At 33.8% G+C, this 16482-nt stretch overlaps 3 protein-coding genes across 10 annotated transcripts; all 3 read right to left on the bottom strand.

The window, feature by feature from the left end:
• Nucleotides 1-250: 250 nt before the first annotated feature.
• Nucleotides 251-8945, bottom strand: LOC142526942 (acyl-CoA-binding domain-containing protein 4-like). Of its 8 annotated transcripts, none has more exons than XM_075631625.1 (17): nucleotides 8864-8945; nucleotides 8451-8542; nucleotides 7421-7502; nucleotides 7193-7345; nucleotides 7010-7087; nucleotides 6610-6714; nucleotides 6441-6507; nucleotides 6297-6358; nucleotides 3880-4019; nucleotides 3596-3722; nucleotides 3376-3490; nucleotides 3016-3104; nucleotides 2394-2477; nucleotides 1964-2305; nucleotides 1175-1693; nucleotides 1023-1082; nucleotides 251-576 (listed from the first exon to the last, which is right to left on the bottom strand). In XM_075631625.1, the coding sequence occupies exons 1-17, from the start codon at nucleotides 8918-8920 to the stop codon at nucleotides 496-498; spliced, it is 2253 nt and encodes a 750-aa protein (XP_075487740.1). In that variant the 5' UTR covers nucleotides 8921-8945; the 3' UTR covers nucleotides 251-495. The 8 variants fall into 8 exon arrangements, with proteins under 8 accessions (XP_075487740.1, XP_075487746.1, XP_075487745.1 ...); XM_075631631.1 differs by having other exon boundaries at nucleotides 252-576; nucleotides 8890-8911; XM_075631630.1 differs by having other exon boundaries at nucleotides 252-576; nucleotides 8771-8889.
• A 966-nt stretch (nucleotides 8946-9911) lies between these two features.
• On the bottom strand, nucleotides 9912-10517 carry LOC142526848 (monothiol glutaredoxin-S5-like). The gene has a single exon (XM_075631477.1). It carries the CDS (start codon nucleotides 10422-10424, stop codon nucleotides 10116-10118), a length of 309 nt encoding a protein of 102 aa, XP_075487592.1. The 5' UTR covers nucleotides 10425-10517; the 3' UTR covers nucleotides 9912-10115.
• A 4986-nt stretch (nucleotides 10518-15503) lies between these two features.
• On the bottom strand, nucleotides 15504-16179 carry LOC142526710 (monothiol glutaredoxin-S5-like). The gene has a single exon (XM_075631260.1). It carries the CDS (start codon nucleotides 16002-16004, stop codon nucleotides 15696-15698), a length of 309 nt encoding a protein of 102 aa, XP_075487375.1. The 5' UTR covers nucleotides 16005-16179; the 3' UTR covers nucleotides 15504-15695.
• Nucleotides 16180-16482: the final 303 nt, after the last annotated feature.

Here is a 16482-nt window from a genome sequence, read left to right as displayed (position 1 = left end):
TTTTGTAAATTCTATAATATTTCAAGCCTCGATCCGCGGAGAGAACGTTAAATCCAAAAATTATGACATTCTCAATTTCAAAGGAATTCGTTTCATTTGAACTTAAAATAGAAGAATGAGTGGTATCAACTTCACTTTCACTCGATCTTAATCCTTGTGGTTGTTACTACTTGTATGCACATGTTGTCAACGTCAAGACTAAAGAAGGAAAGGAACAGGTACTTAGAATAAAATTATCATGATCTTGCAAAGATTATTATTATTATCGAAATGATGAGATTAATTATTACAACATTCAAAGCTAACATTACAACATTCAAAGCTAACAACTGCAACTTTTTTACATTACAACATCGTCTCTGGACCAAGATTACACACGCGTAGCTAGCAATACAAACGCTGCGAAGAATACAAAAACCGGCCATTATTGTTTGTGAGAATGTGGCTAGTGGAAGACCTAACTACATAAAACAGAAACGAGCATTCTTATGGACGCTAAACGTGGAAAGGTTTTCTTGGAGTTGGTGCTCGAGTTTCCAAGGACTGTAATCTTTGCTTCAGATGGAAAACTTCAACCTGGTAATTGATATGGATAAGGTCAGTAAATAAGAATGAATTATTTTAAAAAGAAAGCGGAGAACTGGTAGTCAAGTTGAACCAAGAATGGGTAAATCTTGTATAATGTCATTTCCAGGCCAATCAATTGTGAAAATTGGCCAACATTTTTAAATCGCATAGACAGGCAGTGAGCCCGAGTAGAATCTCATCTGTCCAGGCAAATCTGATACAGTGTGAAGGGATGTTTTCTTATTCTTGAATCAATTCACTGAACATAGAATGATCTAAAGGACAGGAAAACAAGAACACTGATTTTTTGCAATTTATTGTCTAATTAGAAGATGAGACAAGTGATTTAGTTGATTTCAGACAGAGTATAGAAGATGGATCCAAGTAATCAACCCAATCAGTTTAGGACCAACGTATTTTTTATGATATCATGTTGATTAAGAAGTGGATGGAACCTGTAGTTGGAATGCTCTAGCTCGTTCTCCTGTAAGGACGCCTCGAGTCGAATGAAGCTCCTACGAAGGAAATCAGTCAAATCAGTAACCCGATAACTTTTCATAATTAACTAGAAGGAATGCTTAGATTGAAAGCTACGCTCTGTCTATACCTTCTGTGTATCGTCCAAAACGGCTTTAAGGAAAGATACATCGTGTTCCAGTCTTACATTGTCAGAGTGGACAATATTAGATAGGCTATTCGCTTCTTCATGTGCCAACTCAACACTGTTTAGCTTCTCCTTAAAAAACTCCAACTCCTTCATTATGTCTGCCAATTTTTTCTCCATTTCCTGCCTACTTTTGAGAGAAGATAACAAATTATTTTCTGCCGCTTCACGACCAGCTAATGCAACTGTCAATTGTCCTTCCAGAATGCCATTCTTTCTTAACAGGGCAGCTAGTTTTGTTTCATATGCTTGATAGATGTTTGATTGCACTGTTATTCTAGATATACCATCACTTTCTGGAAATGCAAGACCATCACTTTCTGACAGCAAGCTTCCACTTCCTTGCTTGTCAAGAGAACTCAAGTTATCAGATTCTGACGCACATGTTTCTTCTGCAATTTTATCTCCTCCAGAGCTAATCCCAGCTCCTAAATCGACTGGCTTTATGTTTTGCTCCCTTAACTGAAACGATATCATGTACATGAATTAGACAACCTTTTTTCCCCATTAGAACGAGCAGGAGTTTCATGTCTTCGGATTCCTTACCAATTTGAGGTTTCACAAGACCAACAGAAACCCTGAAAGCAGTAATAATGAACTTTTTTCCCAAATCATAAGGTAAAAGAGCAAGAACCGAGGGGAAAAAGAAAAACAGTAAGGTAGTCACTACCAACTGGAACATTTTAGATAAGAATTTAACAGGGACAATGGCAAATAGCCAATCGTGTTTACCTGTGGTTGGTTTCTTTTCCCTAAGACATTCATGATTGTCATCTCAGCATTCTCCTCCTGATTATTAAATTGTTTGCGGAATGAGGCATTTCCAGGAGCAGAATTTGTGTCAACAAGTAAGGATTCTGACAACGATTTTCTACCAGACCCATGTTGTTCGGTAGCAGATGCTAAATGAAGTCTTGAGACAGAATCAAAATGAGCACCGAGAGAACCATTGTTTGGCTGAGAAGACAATTCTACAGACGAGGCACGATTCTCAGACAGCAATCCAGCAACTTTACTCAATGTTGTTTTTTGAATAATCGATGATTCAATCTTTTCCATGAAAAGTACCTCAACCTGTAGAAAAACACAAGAATCAGAAATAGACTCCAATCGCCCAAGTCATAAACCAAAAAAATCACATCATGTTTGGCTCATGTATGACCTGGTCTGATGCATCCTTCTTGAAACCACCAAAAGCAGCAAGAAAATCCCTTTCCCTGTGCGGTACAAGAACTAGGCTAAATCCCTGCAGGGGAAAGTAACAATTCTCAGAATGTAGGGTGAAATATAAAAATATAGCATAGGGAGGGAAAAAAAGACAAATACAAAGGGGAAACTTATGCAGTTGCTTCATTTAAGTCTATATCTGGAAACACAGATATGTGTGGATTCACAATATGCAATTTAAAATTTCAAGGAATGCTTATTGTCATCATGCAACCCAATTTGCATCACAGTGAATTAGAAATGTCAGGTGTGTGATTTTGCGGGAGGTCAATAGCGACAACCCAACAAGAGTCCAGCTAATCCATTCTTAGCTGGTCTTTCATTCAATGTTTCACAGTCTCATTCAATAACATGATCTTTCAGAGTTCAGACAAGAGCAAGGCTACTCTAAATAACAAAAGCATTAATAACAGTGGTTACATCAATCACATGCCGAGAATGCATGCAACATGGCAAACAAATATACATAAAAAGATTCTCATCAATTAAATTTATATTTTTCATGTATTGAGAATGCGACATATTTGCAAGAGTAAACCAGAAGAATCAAACCAAACCTTATTGGTAGTGATGGAAGACGACGGTGATGCAACAACAACTGACCATTCAAGCTTAAGAATATCAAATATCAAGGTCTCTGCATCAGCTGTAAAAGGGAAAATAATTGAGAGTCAGCTGGGTAATTAAACAGGATTTCAAAATTCTTATCTGTACCACCCAAGGAACTTTCAAACATTGGAAAATCTCGAGAGACTTGAGACACACAGGCAACAGTTGCTTATATTCATGCAAAGTAAAAGAATGATAGATTCTCTGAACTTAAAAATATATACATATATAGGACAGCAAACCCAAAAACAGCCGGCATTTAGAGTAAAATGATAGCAGAAGATTGGTGGTGAGCTAGAAGGACATACGTTTTTTCTTGCTACCACCACCAAAAATATACCACTTAGTTCCGCAAAGCGCTCCACAACAACCACCTCTAGGCAATGGATGAAAACCCCGAGTTTTAACTCTTGACCACACCATCTATATGAATATATTCACGAATTATATTTTTGCATATGCTCTGGTTTAAATCATATTATCATCATGTAAGAATTCAGTAGATTTAGATAAACTATTTCCACAAACCGTCTCAAAGTCAAGTGAGTACAAGTCATTTAGAGTACGAGACTTTGACACTCCACCAAAAACTAGAAGTATTTTTTCATCATAAAGAGCTGCAACGTGATTCGACCTTGGAGACGGCCGTGGTCCACTGCATACAGGAAATGTTCGGTCAATAACAACTGAACCAATTTTTCCATATTTAGGGATCACGGAAAAACATGTAACAGAATGATAATCAGATACAGAAAGATTCACTCGCCGATTATTCTGGAAAGCCTAAAATTATTGACGGCAGTTTTGCTTACATGCAATGAAGAGGAAGCCAGGTCAGAGATTTCAGATCGAACATATGCATATCATTGAGTTTCCTCCTTTTAGAATCTTCGCCTCCAAACAAAATCAGAACAGAGTTTGCCCTAACAACTGTATGACCACTACGAGCAACCTGCAATTTATGAAGCTCTAGATATTACTGATTATTCTAAATTTGCCACCAATGCTCCATTTGATTCTAGGATTACATTCCCTCCGATTTTTTCTTTCAAATAAAAAAAAGATAGGGATTTTTTAAAATGACCTTCTACAAATACCTATAATCAAATTTGACCTTAATGAGATTTAATTTTTTAAAATAGCCTTAAGTTCTAAATATATCCTTTAGACAATTTTTACATCAACACACAAACAAACTAAATTGAGTTAATATGATAATATAATTATTGAGCTACTACGTATTTTATTAGATAATTTGGTCCTGAATCTAGACGAATGGGTAGTCCAATTAATATTGAAGGTCGAAAATCCTAGGTGTGAACATTTTCGCTATTTAGGATATACTATCCAAAAGATTGGAGACAATAGAGATAATAAAGACCATATGAGTAAAGCAGAGTGGATGAAATGGAGGATGACGTCAGAAGTCTTATGCGATAGAAGGATGTCTGCGAGATTGAAAGGAAAATGTTATAAGATTATTGTTCGACCAGCTATGATTTATGGCTCGGATTGTTGGGCCACTACAAGACTACATATACATAAGATGGAGGTAGCAGATATGCGTTTGTTAAGATGGATGTGTCAAAATCCACAATGATGAAATTAGAAATGAAAAGATTATGATTTATTTAGTTGTAGCTCCCACGGAGAATAAGATTAGATAGAGACGTCTAACATGGTTTGGTCATGTAAAGAGGAGCTTTTGGTTTTTTCATGTTGTCAAAGAGTTGAGAATAAGATTAGAGAGAGACTTCTAACATGGTTTGGTCATGTGTAGAGGAGCTTTTGGTTTTTTCATGTTGTCAAAGAGTTGAGAATAAGATTAGAGAGAAACGTCTAACATGATTTGGTCATGTGAAGAGGAGACCAAACACGACCTCAATCTGACATATCCTTAGATTGACAGGTTAATGGGAGTAAAAAGAAGGGTGAGTCATTGAAAACTTGGATAAAATTGATAAGGAAGATATCTTAGATCTTCTTTTAAGATATGACGTGGGAAAATCATTTAGTTAGGAGAACTAATATCCATGTAGCCGATCCTGCAACTAACAGGAATGTGCTATGATGATGATGAATAATTTTTTTATTGCAATTGTGTTTTAATTTCTTGCATTTGTTTTTATATTCAATTTTATTTGCTCTTTATCTAATTTATATTGATAATAAAAATTATAGACTTTTTAGTATGAATTAGTGATATTTATAAGAATTTCTTTTATAAAATAAAGTAATAACTTTTCTAATTTTGCAAAATTTGAATCTACCGCGTTTTGCCAACTTTTTGCTTTTTCAATAATTTTTTCAAATAAAAAAATAAGAAAAATAAGTAATAACAAAGAAAATAATAAATAAGAATAATCATAAACAATCATATATAAAATAATAAAGATAATGATGATATTCGTCATTATTGTTGATAATATTATAAAAACGCATTATATAACTCAATTTTAATATCAATTGTAAAATAATTTCCGATAGTCTAGATAAACATTACTATTTTGGAAAGTGATTCTTATTTCTGTAAGTCGTAATATTTTTATTGAGGCGGGGAAAAAGGATAAAGAAGGGGTATTTGAGGAGTACTAAATTATAAAATGCTATATTGTATATAATATTTAATAAAGAATGCTATTTTTAAAATTACACTGGGCTAGAATACGTAGATTCCCAAAAATAATAACAGAAGATTTAGATAGTATTTCTTAACACGTAATGGAATGCTTAGGGAAAAGGCAGAAAAAAGTATATAAAAATAAGTGCTGCCGATTAATTTTATACAAGTATCTCATCATTAGGGAAAACATAACAACTGAGCATTAGATTCACATGCTTCTTCAAACCAACAAGGGAGAGATGCTTGTTAAACATAAACAATTAGAACAGGATGGACAGCTCAGGTCATATGCTAAATTATTCAAAAATAAAATAAAATGATGCATAATGCAAAACTCAGAATTTCTCGATGGAATAACTATTGATAACAGGAGTGTTCATATACAATATGCCAGATAAAACCAAAGCCCAAAGTTCTAATGCTAATACATAACTCAGAAACATATTCAGCTTAAAAAAGTACAGCTACATGTATCAAATTTAAAGTCTGAATTATGTTAACCTATTAATCATGGAGAAAATTTGACAATAGTTACTTTAACCTATTAATCATGGAGAAAAATTGACAATAGTTACTTTAACCTATTAATTATGGAGAAATTAGTACCGGAATGTCTCCTTTTGCTTCCATAAGAGACCAGCATTCTCCGTCCATGTCAAATGCCCAGACTGCATGGTAAGGGGACAAGTGCATGAGGGGACACATTATCCAGGAGAGAGCAAGAGAGACTTACAATCAGATAAAGCCTACCAGTGACTCTTTCACTTGCAGGTTCAGTTTTTCCTCCTATAAGAAGCACTTTTTTCCCCCAAGGAACCTAGAAAGTGACATGAGATGACTATCAGGCGGCATGGGCAAGAAATAAGAGGATGCAGCACATACTCCAGACACTGATAAGATGTAGGAAATACTGTAATACCAAAGTGTGACCCTTGCACGCCGGTATTTTTAATGGATAACTAGTTGGTGAACGATACCGCTTTGGTGAAACCTTAGTCCATGAAAATCTGTCAAAATTCAGTACCTGAACAAATAATGAAGAAATAAGAGTGCATTCCACTTCACTATATGACATACAACATTCTTCCTCAAACAAATCCATAGTCAATGCTATAAACAATACAAGCAATATTTGAACACATCATTGCCTTCACAAACACCGTAAACATTTGCTTAGTTTGGGTAATTGGAAATGAGAAAAACTACCAATTCTGGATAGAATAAAAGAATAATTTAACTGTAGAATTTGCAAGCAAAAGAAATCACCACAAATTTTGTCCAATAACAGGATAGAGAAGTTGAAGTGCTTATTATGATACCTGGACATCATCTAGCAATCCATCTGAAGATTCACCACCGACTATCACCATGTTGTTCCCGACAACTGCTGCCGCGTGCTATAGAGAATACATCCAAAATATTCAAATGTTTTCATCTAAGAAAAGAACCAATCAGGCGTGATTTTTATTCAACAGGTGTGAGTAGGACCAAGAGTATTTTACATTGAAGCGGGCTTCAGGCTTCACTCCGCTGACAGAAAGCACCATCCAATCTTCAGAGCTTCCTGAAGCACAGTTACTAAGCTCAGACCCATCAGATGAAGATTGACGGATGAGCTCATCATAATCATTAGTGTTGTCTGCCATGCTTTCCCCCTGCCATGATAGAATAGTTCAATGAGCAGGCAAATCTTTAATAAAACCTCTCGATGACGAAAACTGAGTACTGACATTTGAACTGTTAAGTCTTTTATTGTGCCTTCCTGGACTTCTAGTTCCTTGAGCAGCATCCGAGTGTTGAACTTTTTTTATTCTGAAGAAAACAAAAAATATGAAAAACTTTACAATGATAAGTTTCTGAAGTATTTACAATTCTGGTTAACCATAACAAGACATGTACACCAAAACCATCTGCACAAATGATGAATATGATAGTAACAAGTTTCAATAATATGCTAGATCTAAATATTTTACCAAAAATAAATACCACAATGGTAGCCAGTGAAATCATGCACTCAATTATACAGGACAATTGCTCAATTCTCAAGCATGTCTATAGTTGGGTCCTATGAAAATGAAAAGGTAGTCTAATCGAAGTTTTACATTCGAGCAATAAAGGAACAGTATTTCAATTTTCCGTTCAAAGGCATCACAGGGAAGAGGGTCACTGTTGTTATCACCATATCATCAAAATACTAAGTGCAACTCAAATTTTGACAAAGTTAGCATATTCTACAAAAGAAAATTCCAATTCTAATATTTTCATTTGAAATCAATACAGATTTCAACAAATAAGCTGGTGGCTCACTCTAAACCATTTGAAACACTATAATCAATTTCCAAATCAATCAATATTTTGTTCAAGTGCATACTCTCATCATACATGTGATGATAAAGGCTTAAAACCACTAAGTCGTCAATAAGATTAATACCGGAAAAGATTACGAAGTGCTTACTCAACGAACACAAGAGCATAGTTTATTCTTAACATTTGTCTTAAGTAATGATATTTGGAGGTATCTATCTACCATTTCGGTTTATGTGGACAGGAGATGCATTAACTCAACAAGCAAATCTAAATAACTATTTTCACAAAAACCTTAGAAATAAAAATAGCCAGTAATTACCACACACACACGTTAAATAAAAAAACGATTGGCAGTGGCGTTTAATTTTTATTTTTTTTTCCATCCAGCCCAATTTACACACAAATAAAAAAAGAAAAGAAACTTTTTTTAACAAATACATTGACATCAATTACCTTTCGAGCTTAATTCTTCTCCTCGAGAACCCAAACATTTCCTTCTTTTTCACAGAACCCCCAGTTGCCACAGAAAAATCGAACGAGGAAACCTTCATAAATTTTCAAAAAATACACCACATTACAGCAAACAGTAAACATAAAATCAACAAAGATCAGGTCTAGATACAGCATTGTGCATCTATAGACTAATATTGACACATACACACCACACGGAAGTGAAATTACTGAACAGAACAGAATGCAGCTGAAATTTAGGGATTTGTATTGCACTGAACTGAACCAAAGCTAGATTTTCGAACGATTTTGTAATACTGTACTGTATCGTGTCAATTATCTAGCTATTGGTGTCTCGATACAGAAAATGTAAGTATAGTTCTTTTTGCATTCAGCGAGAGTTGCAGCACTGTTACACTGAAGTGAGGCAGGGAGTGCGTACTGCGCAGGTTAGCCTTGTGCTCTTTCGGCATTAGACGCCAAAGATAAAATGCGCGGCGGTTGATAAGTTGATTAATAGATATGATTGTGGATTTTTATTTGATATTATCTTTTGAATAGTGATGAGAGCGATTGTTTTTTCTTTATCAGTAAGTATTGCAAGTTTCAAAGAAAAACTCTAAATTGGATAATGATAAAACTAGACAAGATTTATTCAATCTACTATGGAGATTTCGTGGAGGGAGAAACATTGTGATTGTTATATTAATATGAAAGAGTATCAGCTGTCGTGAGCAACTTTTGTGAAGAAAAACACATATCATTCATTTTATAGCGCAATAATCGTTACAACAAGATTCAATTAGCTCCACCTTATCATTATGTTTGAGAACTTTTCTATTAATGTTGGTTGCACCGACATTCACTGATTTGTAATTCATTTATCGGGAGAGGAAGGTGACATTTTCGGGAGAGCCTTCCGCAGTATCGAAGTGAGTTCGAGTGAAATGGAATCAAAGAGAAGTGATGTTCATCGAGAGAAGTCTGCAAAAGTATTCATCATAGTGGCGTCATATAAAAATGGAGTGTTTTGATTTGTCTAAGTCTTTGCGTGATTGTAACATTATTTAAATTTTAGTTGATTCACTTGATATATGAGCGTGATTCTGTAGATATAGGTCTTTCGACCGAACTACATTAAAATTCAGGTGTTTTTGTGTTCATTATTTTATTATTCATGCATGTAAAAAAAAACAATAAATAACAAGCCACTAATACTGCAAAATCACATAATTTTCACAAATAACACTCAGAATGTATTTGAAATATATCATTTGGCAATGTGTTGCTAAATTTATCAATAGTTTCTGAAAATAGTTGCAATTTTCCCGGTGTACATAATCCATGAGAAAATTTTAGGTTGCGATGATTTTTAGTAACGGTTTTTCGAAAACCATAGTTAGAGGACCGGTTTTTTTTAGTGTGTGCCGAAGATAGCATGTCGAGGTGCAACAAATCTTACAGAGTACGTACACAACATTTAGTTTATAATGTTAGGAAAAATATAAGCTGACATCAATCGGCTCCCTTTCTGCACCTAAATCCTGAACTAATTAATTAGTCCCCAGACCCCATGCACGTACTAGCTAGATTTGACATAACATGCAGCAACCGGCCGCATGTATTATTATTCGAATCGGGTAAAATAGACACTCGATTACTGTAATCTTAGACCCACAACGCACCAGCCCTTTGGAGCATGGGCCTTAAGGACCTCTTGAGGTGGAGGCTCATGACCTCATTTGCTCCTCCCACGAACTTTCCGCCAATGAACACCGCGGGGACTGTGGGATTGCAACCGATGTTCGACAGTGCTTGCTCGATTTCCCGACCGACCGGGATCTTGTCGAGCTCGTGCACCGTAGGGTTCACCCCGAAGTCGTGAAGGAGTGCCCGAACGCTGTGGCTGATGCAACACTGGCTCTTGCTAAATATGACTACGGGTTTTTCGGATACCATGAGGCCTACCCTCTCCATTGGATTTGAAAATGTCTTAAATTTCAAATCTCGGGGTCAGAAATATAGTGTGTGGTGATTTGTTTGTAGGAGGTTTTGGTGTGAGGAAAATGGGCAGTGCGTGGATGCTATTTAAATAGAAATCTCGATTGTAAAGAAGGCCGTAGTACGTACTTGCGAAATATTATTGGATTGGTTGCTAGCATTTTATTTTATTATATTATATTATATTATATTTTATATAATTTTCCATTCTCACAGACATATGGTCAAGAATATTTTATTAATAATTGTAGCTTTGTTTTTATTTTTGGTGAAGTGACTACCTAAATTTGAAGCATTGGTTGAGGGTGATTGATGTGTTATATCACATACGATAAAGAGCATGCACGATAACGAATCTCTGCGTAAATCTTTGATTCTCATTATTCCCACTATATATTTCCTATTATTCCCCTTTCCATTCAACCAAATTAGTACACACACATGGAAAAACATGTGCATTGTGGTGAATTTGCATATTATTAAAATAGATTGTCGAATGATTTTTATTCAAGAAAACAAATAATACTATTTTCACTAATTTAAATATCAAAAGTAGCTCCTTAATTATGAGATTTATAAGGATTATCGGTAATGTAATGTGTCATGTTTGTATGAGAACTAACCCTCACAAATGTATATGAATACAATTTTCTCAAAATTTTAGTTTTACCAAGATTAAGATTATTTTCCAAAATTTTCCGAAGCTGCATGTATAAAGAGAGCGAGCTTATGGATCACATATATGTCAATATAAAAATAGCATGAACAAGCTTCCATGTGCATAAGCGAGTTGGTAAGGTTTGGGATGATGTGAGAAGATATTCCTTGGCATTGCAGGATTGATCTTCGCGTGGAGCATATTTCTCACTAAAATATTGTGAGATATATGTTCTAGAGTCGATGTTTGCAGTTTTCTCCTTGGGTCGCTGTTTACTCGTATACAATCTTCGCTTTACCATCTCGTCCGAGTCAAAGGGCTTCTGACCCATAAGAAGGACTTTCCATTCATGGATAATCTTTTTTGGGGGAAAAAGTATGAACATAAGTTAATTATGTGTACATTTTGGACGGTGCTTCAGTGACTTTTTCTAGAGTGAGGTAATACATTGAAGATGATGCACAGACTAACGTAAAAAAAAAAAAACGTGCATGATCTAACGCAGATTATAACCGAGCAACTTGCTCATGAGAGCCAATCTGTAGCCGAACTCGAAATCTTGGAGCATGGTTTATAATTCAGCATAAAAGTTGCAATTTTAGTTATGTAAGTCGATTTGTTTTGAGTTTTAGTAATGTAATTTATCAATGTTTGGTTCTCATTCAATAACTTGAATTTTTTTGTTTTGATCGTTTTTTTTTTTTTTTTTGCCAACAATGATTAATCACATTGAATATTGTTTATTTTACATTTATTCTCTTCTACGTAGATATGTAGAGAGGACAAACTTATATTACACGTACTAAATTAAATCAGCAAAATGAGACTCAATATTTCAAAATAGAAGAAAAATGGTAGTCGTTTCCCTAGCAATGTATTACAAATTTAGTGGCTTCGAGCGAAAAGAAGACAATTTTTTAAAAAAAATTATTGGATGAAAACCAAAAATTGACAAGTTACATGACTAAAACTCAAAACAAGTCAATTTACAAGAGTGAAATTGCAATTTTCCTATTTCAACTTATTCAAAATTTCAAAGATAATTCCTCAAAAAACTTGGATATGCTTAATATTATTGCAGATTGATGATGTTGTAAATTAAGATTATGAAAAATAAATTTTTTGGTCAAATAACTTGTTTCATTTTTTGTTGTAGTCCACTGACTTGTCAAACTTTGGTACGTGTGTACTAACTTTTAATTTTAATATATTTTGATCAAACTGCTGACGTAACATTGGAAAGTCGACAACTTTCTATTCCACATAAGTAATTTATGATATCATGTTAGCATTTTTCTACGTTATATCAATATTTTTTGTTGTTATATCAACACTCAGACGAAATATGAGTAAAAGTAAAAAAAAAAGTCACAATTAACGTATCAAACCAACATTTGAGTACTTAGTTTACAAAAGCCGAAGTAGGATAATTAATGGACCAAAAACCTTAATTTCCTAAAGATTAATTGGGTAGGATCGAGAGTAGTGTAATTTATTTCTTGATTTGAGGAAAGTAGTTGATACATATGTATCACCTTATTATATATAAGATAGGAGTAGGTCTCTGGTGAGACGGTCTCACGTATCTTTATCTGTGAAACGGGTCAACTCTACCGATATTCACAATAAAAAGTAATACTTTTAGCATAAAAAGTAATATTTTTCCATGGATGACCCAAATAAGAGATCCGTTTAACAAAATACGACTCGTGAGACCGTTTCACACAAGTTTTTGTCATAAAATAGAAGCAATCGTGATATATACACACACGCATAAATTCAAGTTTTTTTGAATAAAAATAACGATCTTTGAGCATTTTAATTTAGCTAAATATCATTTTCTTCTTGTTATAAGCTACTCTTAGAAGGTTTAATGAATTCTGATTGTGATAAATATAAGTGGTCCATTGAACTTTCTTGTGTATCTTTCCACAAGGCATCAAATTAGGTTGAGAACGAAGTTGAATTTATCCATTTGGGACCTAAAATTTTTCGTTCTGAAAAACAAATATTCGTATCCAATTCTCTACAGAAGAAACACTAGTGTGTGCAAAATGAGGGCCCAAATCCGAAAGCCTACGTTATGTTACCTCGTGGGTTATTGATTCTCTGGTGTACAACATGGACTCAACGACAGAATACTACTTATAACTGGATTTTTTCCCAACTAATATGCTTAAATTTATTTAGGGAAATATCGATTGTTTGCGATTTTAGTAATCTATTTTGTCTTATTAATCTCTTGGCTATGTATTTTTTTTATTTTTTGATAATTTTAGTTTTTCATTGAGAATGCTGATGTAGCAAATATTACACACATAAGCGTCACATCGGTGACATGTCAACGGCATATTGGATAAATTATAAAAATTGTCAGAAAACAAATATAGCTAATAAAACTTAAAATTGACAATAAAAAAAATAAAACTTCAAAAAATTAAAAATGCACGAAAAATACAATTTTACTTTTTATGTGAAGAATCTCAATTTTATTTAGTTAACAGACATACTAATCATCAATATCAATTATATTTATGTTTTCCGTGTTTTCCTTCATGAATGAGTCCCGATCCCCACTTTAACTTTCTATAAAGGTTGATTTGTAAGTGTAGAGTATTTGAAAAGTGTACATAGACAAGTTATCTAATAAATATTCTAATAAGGTGGTTGAATTAATTATGAGTTTTCAAAGTATTAAATAAATTAATATGATACACCTTACATGTAGAAACTCAACTTAATTAAGTCTTCTGTGATGAGTCGAAGATTGATTATATTATATATATGGTTATGGTCTCAAGGCACAACTATCTCCTTCTCTCATCTAAGTCGAAATAAGATTATCGATTATCTGTTGTCTTGAAAAATCAATAACTCTAACGTTAGATCAATCAATACATTCGGATGTACATTTATTATTATTTATATTTTCTGATAATTTGTCTTTTGCTATTTATCTAACATGTTTATAAAACTTTATTACTCTATCAAAACAAAATAATTGACCATATATATCTGAAAATCGGATGAAGAAATAATCTCAATATTTTCCTTTAAAAAAAAAAGAAATGTAAACATACATTTGGATACAACATAATACATTAATACTAAATGTCCAATGATATTTAAATTTCTTTGATTCTTCCCCCTTCACGACAATCGTCTCCAATTGATTTTCACCATGTATATATATATATATATATATCAATTGATTTTCACCATGTATATATATATATATATATATATATATATATATATATATTGTCCTGTTCGCCTGCTGGAATTACATATTCAAATTGTTGGGAATCTTGTTTCTTGATTGAATTTAGTGGTTATGTTTTATGTTTTTTTTTTCGTTTTTTTTAATTAAGATCATATTTAATTATACTATTACATATTTAATGGTAATAAACCTTCACTTTAATTATATAATGTCATGTTCTATAAGCTCACGGAGATCGAAATATGTAGGATTTTTTTATTAGATCTTTAATTTTTTCTATTTCATGATACTAAAATTATTTATTTTTGTGTCACAAATTTGTGCATAATCTTCGTAATAAATAAAACCCTTAACTCTATTAAAAATTTAAGAAACGGAAAAAAGAAGAGAAAACTCGCATACTCGCAATATAATTACCCCTACCGTATCTCAGAGGCCGCTTCCTAAAGTTGCTTCTCGTGTAACTGCATGCGATTGCATGTATTGGACTTCATCTACCCCTAGATTTATTTTTGAAAGGGGAGAATAATAATCTTGGTACTGTAATTTGTACACATTTTCATATTCGATTATGTTATGGATCAATTAACGATTTTGGTTCATTAACTTGTATTTTGTTCGTTGTTAGTCAATTTTTTTTAATCAGAATCCTTATATGACACTAGAAAATGTTGAATTGAGACCGAGAAATGATGACGTATCCGGTTTCATGTCAACATACGGGGAAAAAAGACTAAATATGAAGGGAAAAAGTTAAAGTTGAGTAAAATTTAAATTGAATCGATAATATGATAAATAAAAAAATAAAAAATATGAAAGTTACAAGAAAAAATAGTTACTCTTCCTTTCAAATATATATATAAGTGGTAGACCCACATATTTAGTTGGATAATGCACACGCACATATGTGTGTGTCTAATCAAATCGAAAAAAATTTATGTGAAACGGTCTCACGGGTCGTATTTTGTGAGATATATCTCTTATCTGGGTCATCCATGAAAAATTATTACGTTTTATTGTAAATATCAATAGGATTGATTCGTCGTCTCACAGATAAAGATTCGTGAGACCGTCTTTTTGGACATGTGCGCGCGCGCCCCCACACACACACACATATATATTAATTTGGATTTAATTAATAAGCCATATGGATCATTTCTTGCGTTCGCATTAATTTCTCGAAATTTAAAGTTTATTTATTAATCAGTCAAAACACAAAAGAAGCTCGAGTAAGTTCGCAGGATTCGAAGTGGTAATTGGAGCCCAGTTGCTCAATTTCTCTAACTACGTTATAATTTAACGTGAGATGCAACAAAATGCATCATTATTCGTGTCTGCCTAATTCGTACGTCATATGCTGGTTCAATTAGACCCACAGGGCACCAGCCCTTTTGAGCATGGGCTTTAGTGACCTCTTGATGTGGTGGCTCATCACCTCGTTGGCTCCTCCGACAAACTCGCCACCAATGAACACCGCCGGAACCGTCGGGTTGCAGCCGAGTCTCGAGAGGGCTTGCTCAATCTCGCGTCCTCGGGAAATCTCGTCGAGCTCATAGACCGTCGGGTGGACTCCGAAATCACTAAAGAGTGATCTGATGGTGTGGCTCATGCAACACGAGCTCTTGCTGAAGATCACCACTGGTTTCTCGGACACCATCTTGCTAACTCTCTCCATTGGATATATATAGACTATTCGATTTAAGGTAGCTTTGACTCTACAAGGTCGTCGGGACGATGAAAAATCGAAGAAGATGTGATTGATCCTGATAGAGAGAATATGTAACTATGTATGTATTTTGATGATATATCTCTAGTTGGATTGATTTGATTTTGGTGTGAGGAAAATTGTGCGTGCATGGGAACGTTTATATAGGATTGAAGGAAGGGTGCTGTTATTGGATAGATGGGCTGTTTTTTTTATTTTAAAAAAAACATATTATTTAAAATAATGCATCATATTTCGTATTTGTCAATAGCCTGAGAGTGATTAAGCATATAAAAAGGTACACTTCACGATAACGAATCTGTGCATACAATAATAGAGACATGCATTTCTGTATGGTACTCATAAATATAATCTTATAACATAAAGTAGACTGATTTTAGAATTTATCCGTGGATCAATCTAACAAATATTACCAATAATTTGAATC

Source organism: Primulina tabacum, chromosome 15 (assembly GCF_025594145.1).
Source record: "Primulina tabacum isolate GXHZ01 chromosome 15, ASM2559414v2, whole genome shotgun sequence".
Classification (NCBI taxonomy): Eukaryota; Viridiplantae; Streptophyta; class Magnoliopsida; order Lamiales; family Gesneriaceae; genus Primulina; species Primulina tabacum.
Note: the sequence above shows the minus strand (reverse complement) of the source record. Positions and strands in the feature narration are given on the sequence as shown.

Excerpts from the sequence above, each read along its gene's own strand:
- LOC142526710 (XM_075631260.1), bottom strand. The coding sequence starts at position 16,004 with ATGGAGAGAGTTAGCAAGATGGTGTCCGAGAAACCAGTGGTGATCTTC.
- LOC142526942 (XM_075631625.1), bottom strand. The coding sequence starts at position 8,920 with ATGCCGAAAGAGCACAAGGCTAACCTGCGCAGTACGCACTCCCTGCCT. Across the intron at positions 7,503-8,450 it reads AGAAGAATTAAGCTCGAAAG|AATAAAAAAAGTTCAACACT; the intron begins GTAATTGATGTC and ends TGTTTTCTTCAG. Across the intron at positions 2,478-3,015 it reads CTTCCATCACTACCAATAAG|GGATTTAGCCTAGTTCTTGT; the intron begins GTTTGGTTTGAT and ends TTTCCCCTGCAG.
- LOC142526848 (XM_075631477.1), bottom strand. The coding sequence starts at position 10,424 with ATGGAGAGGGTAGGCCTCATGGTATCCGAAAAACCCGTAGTCATATTT.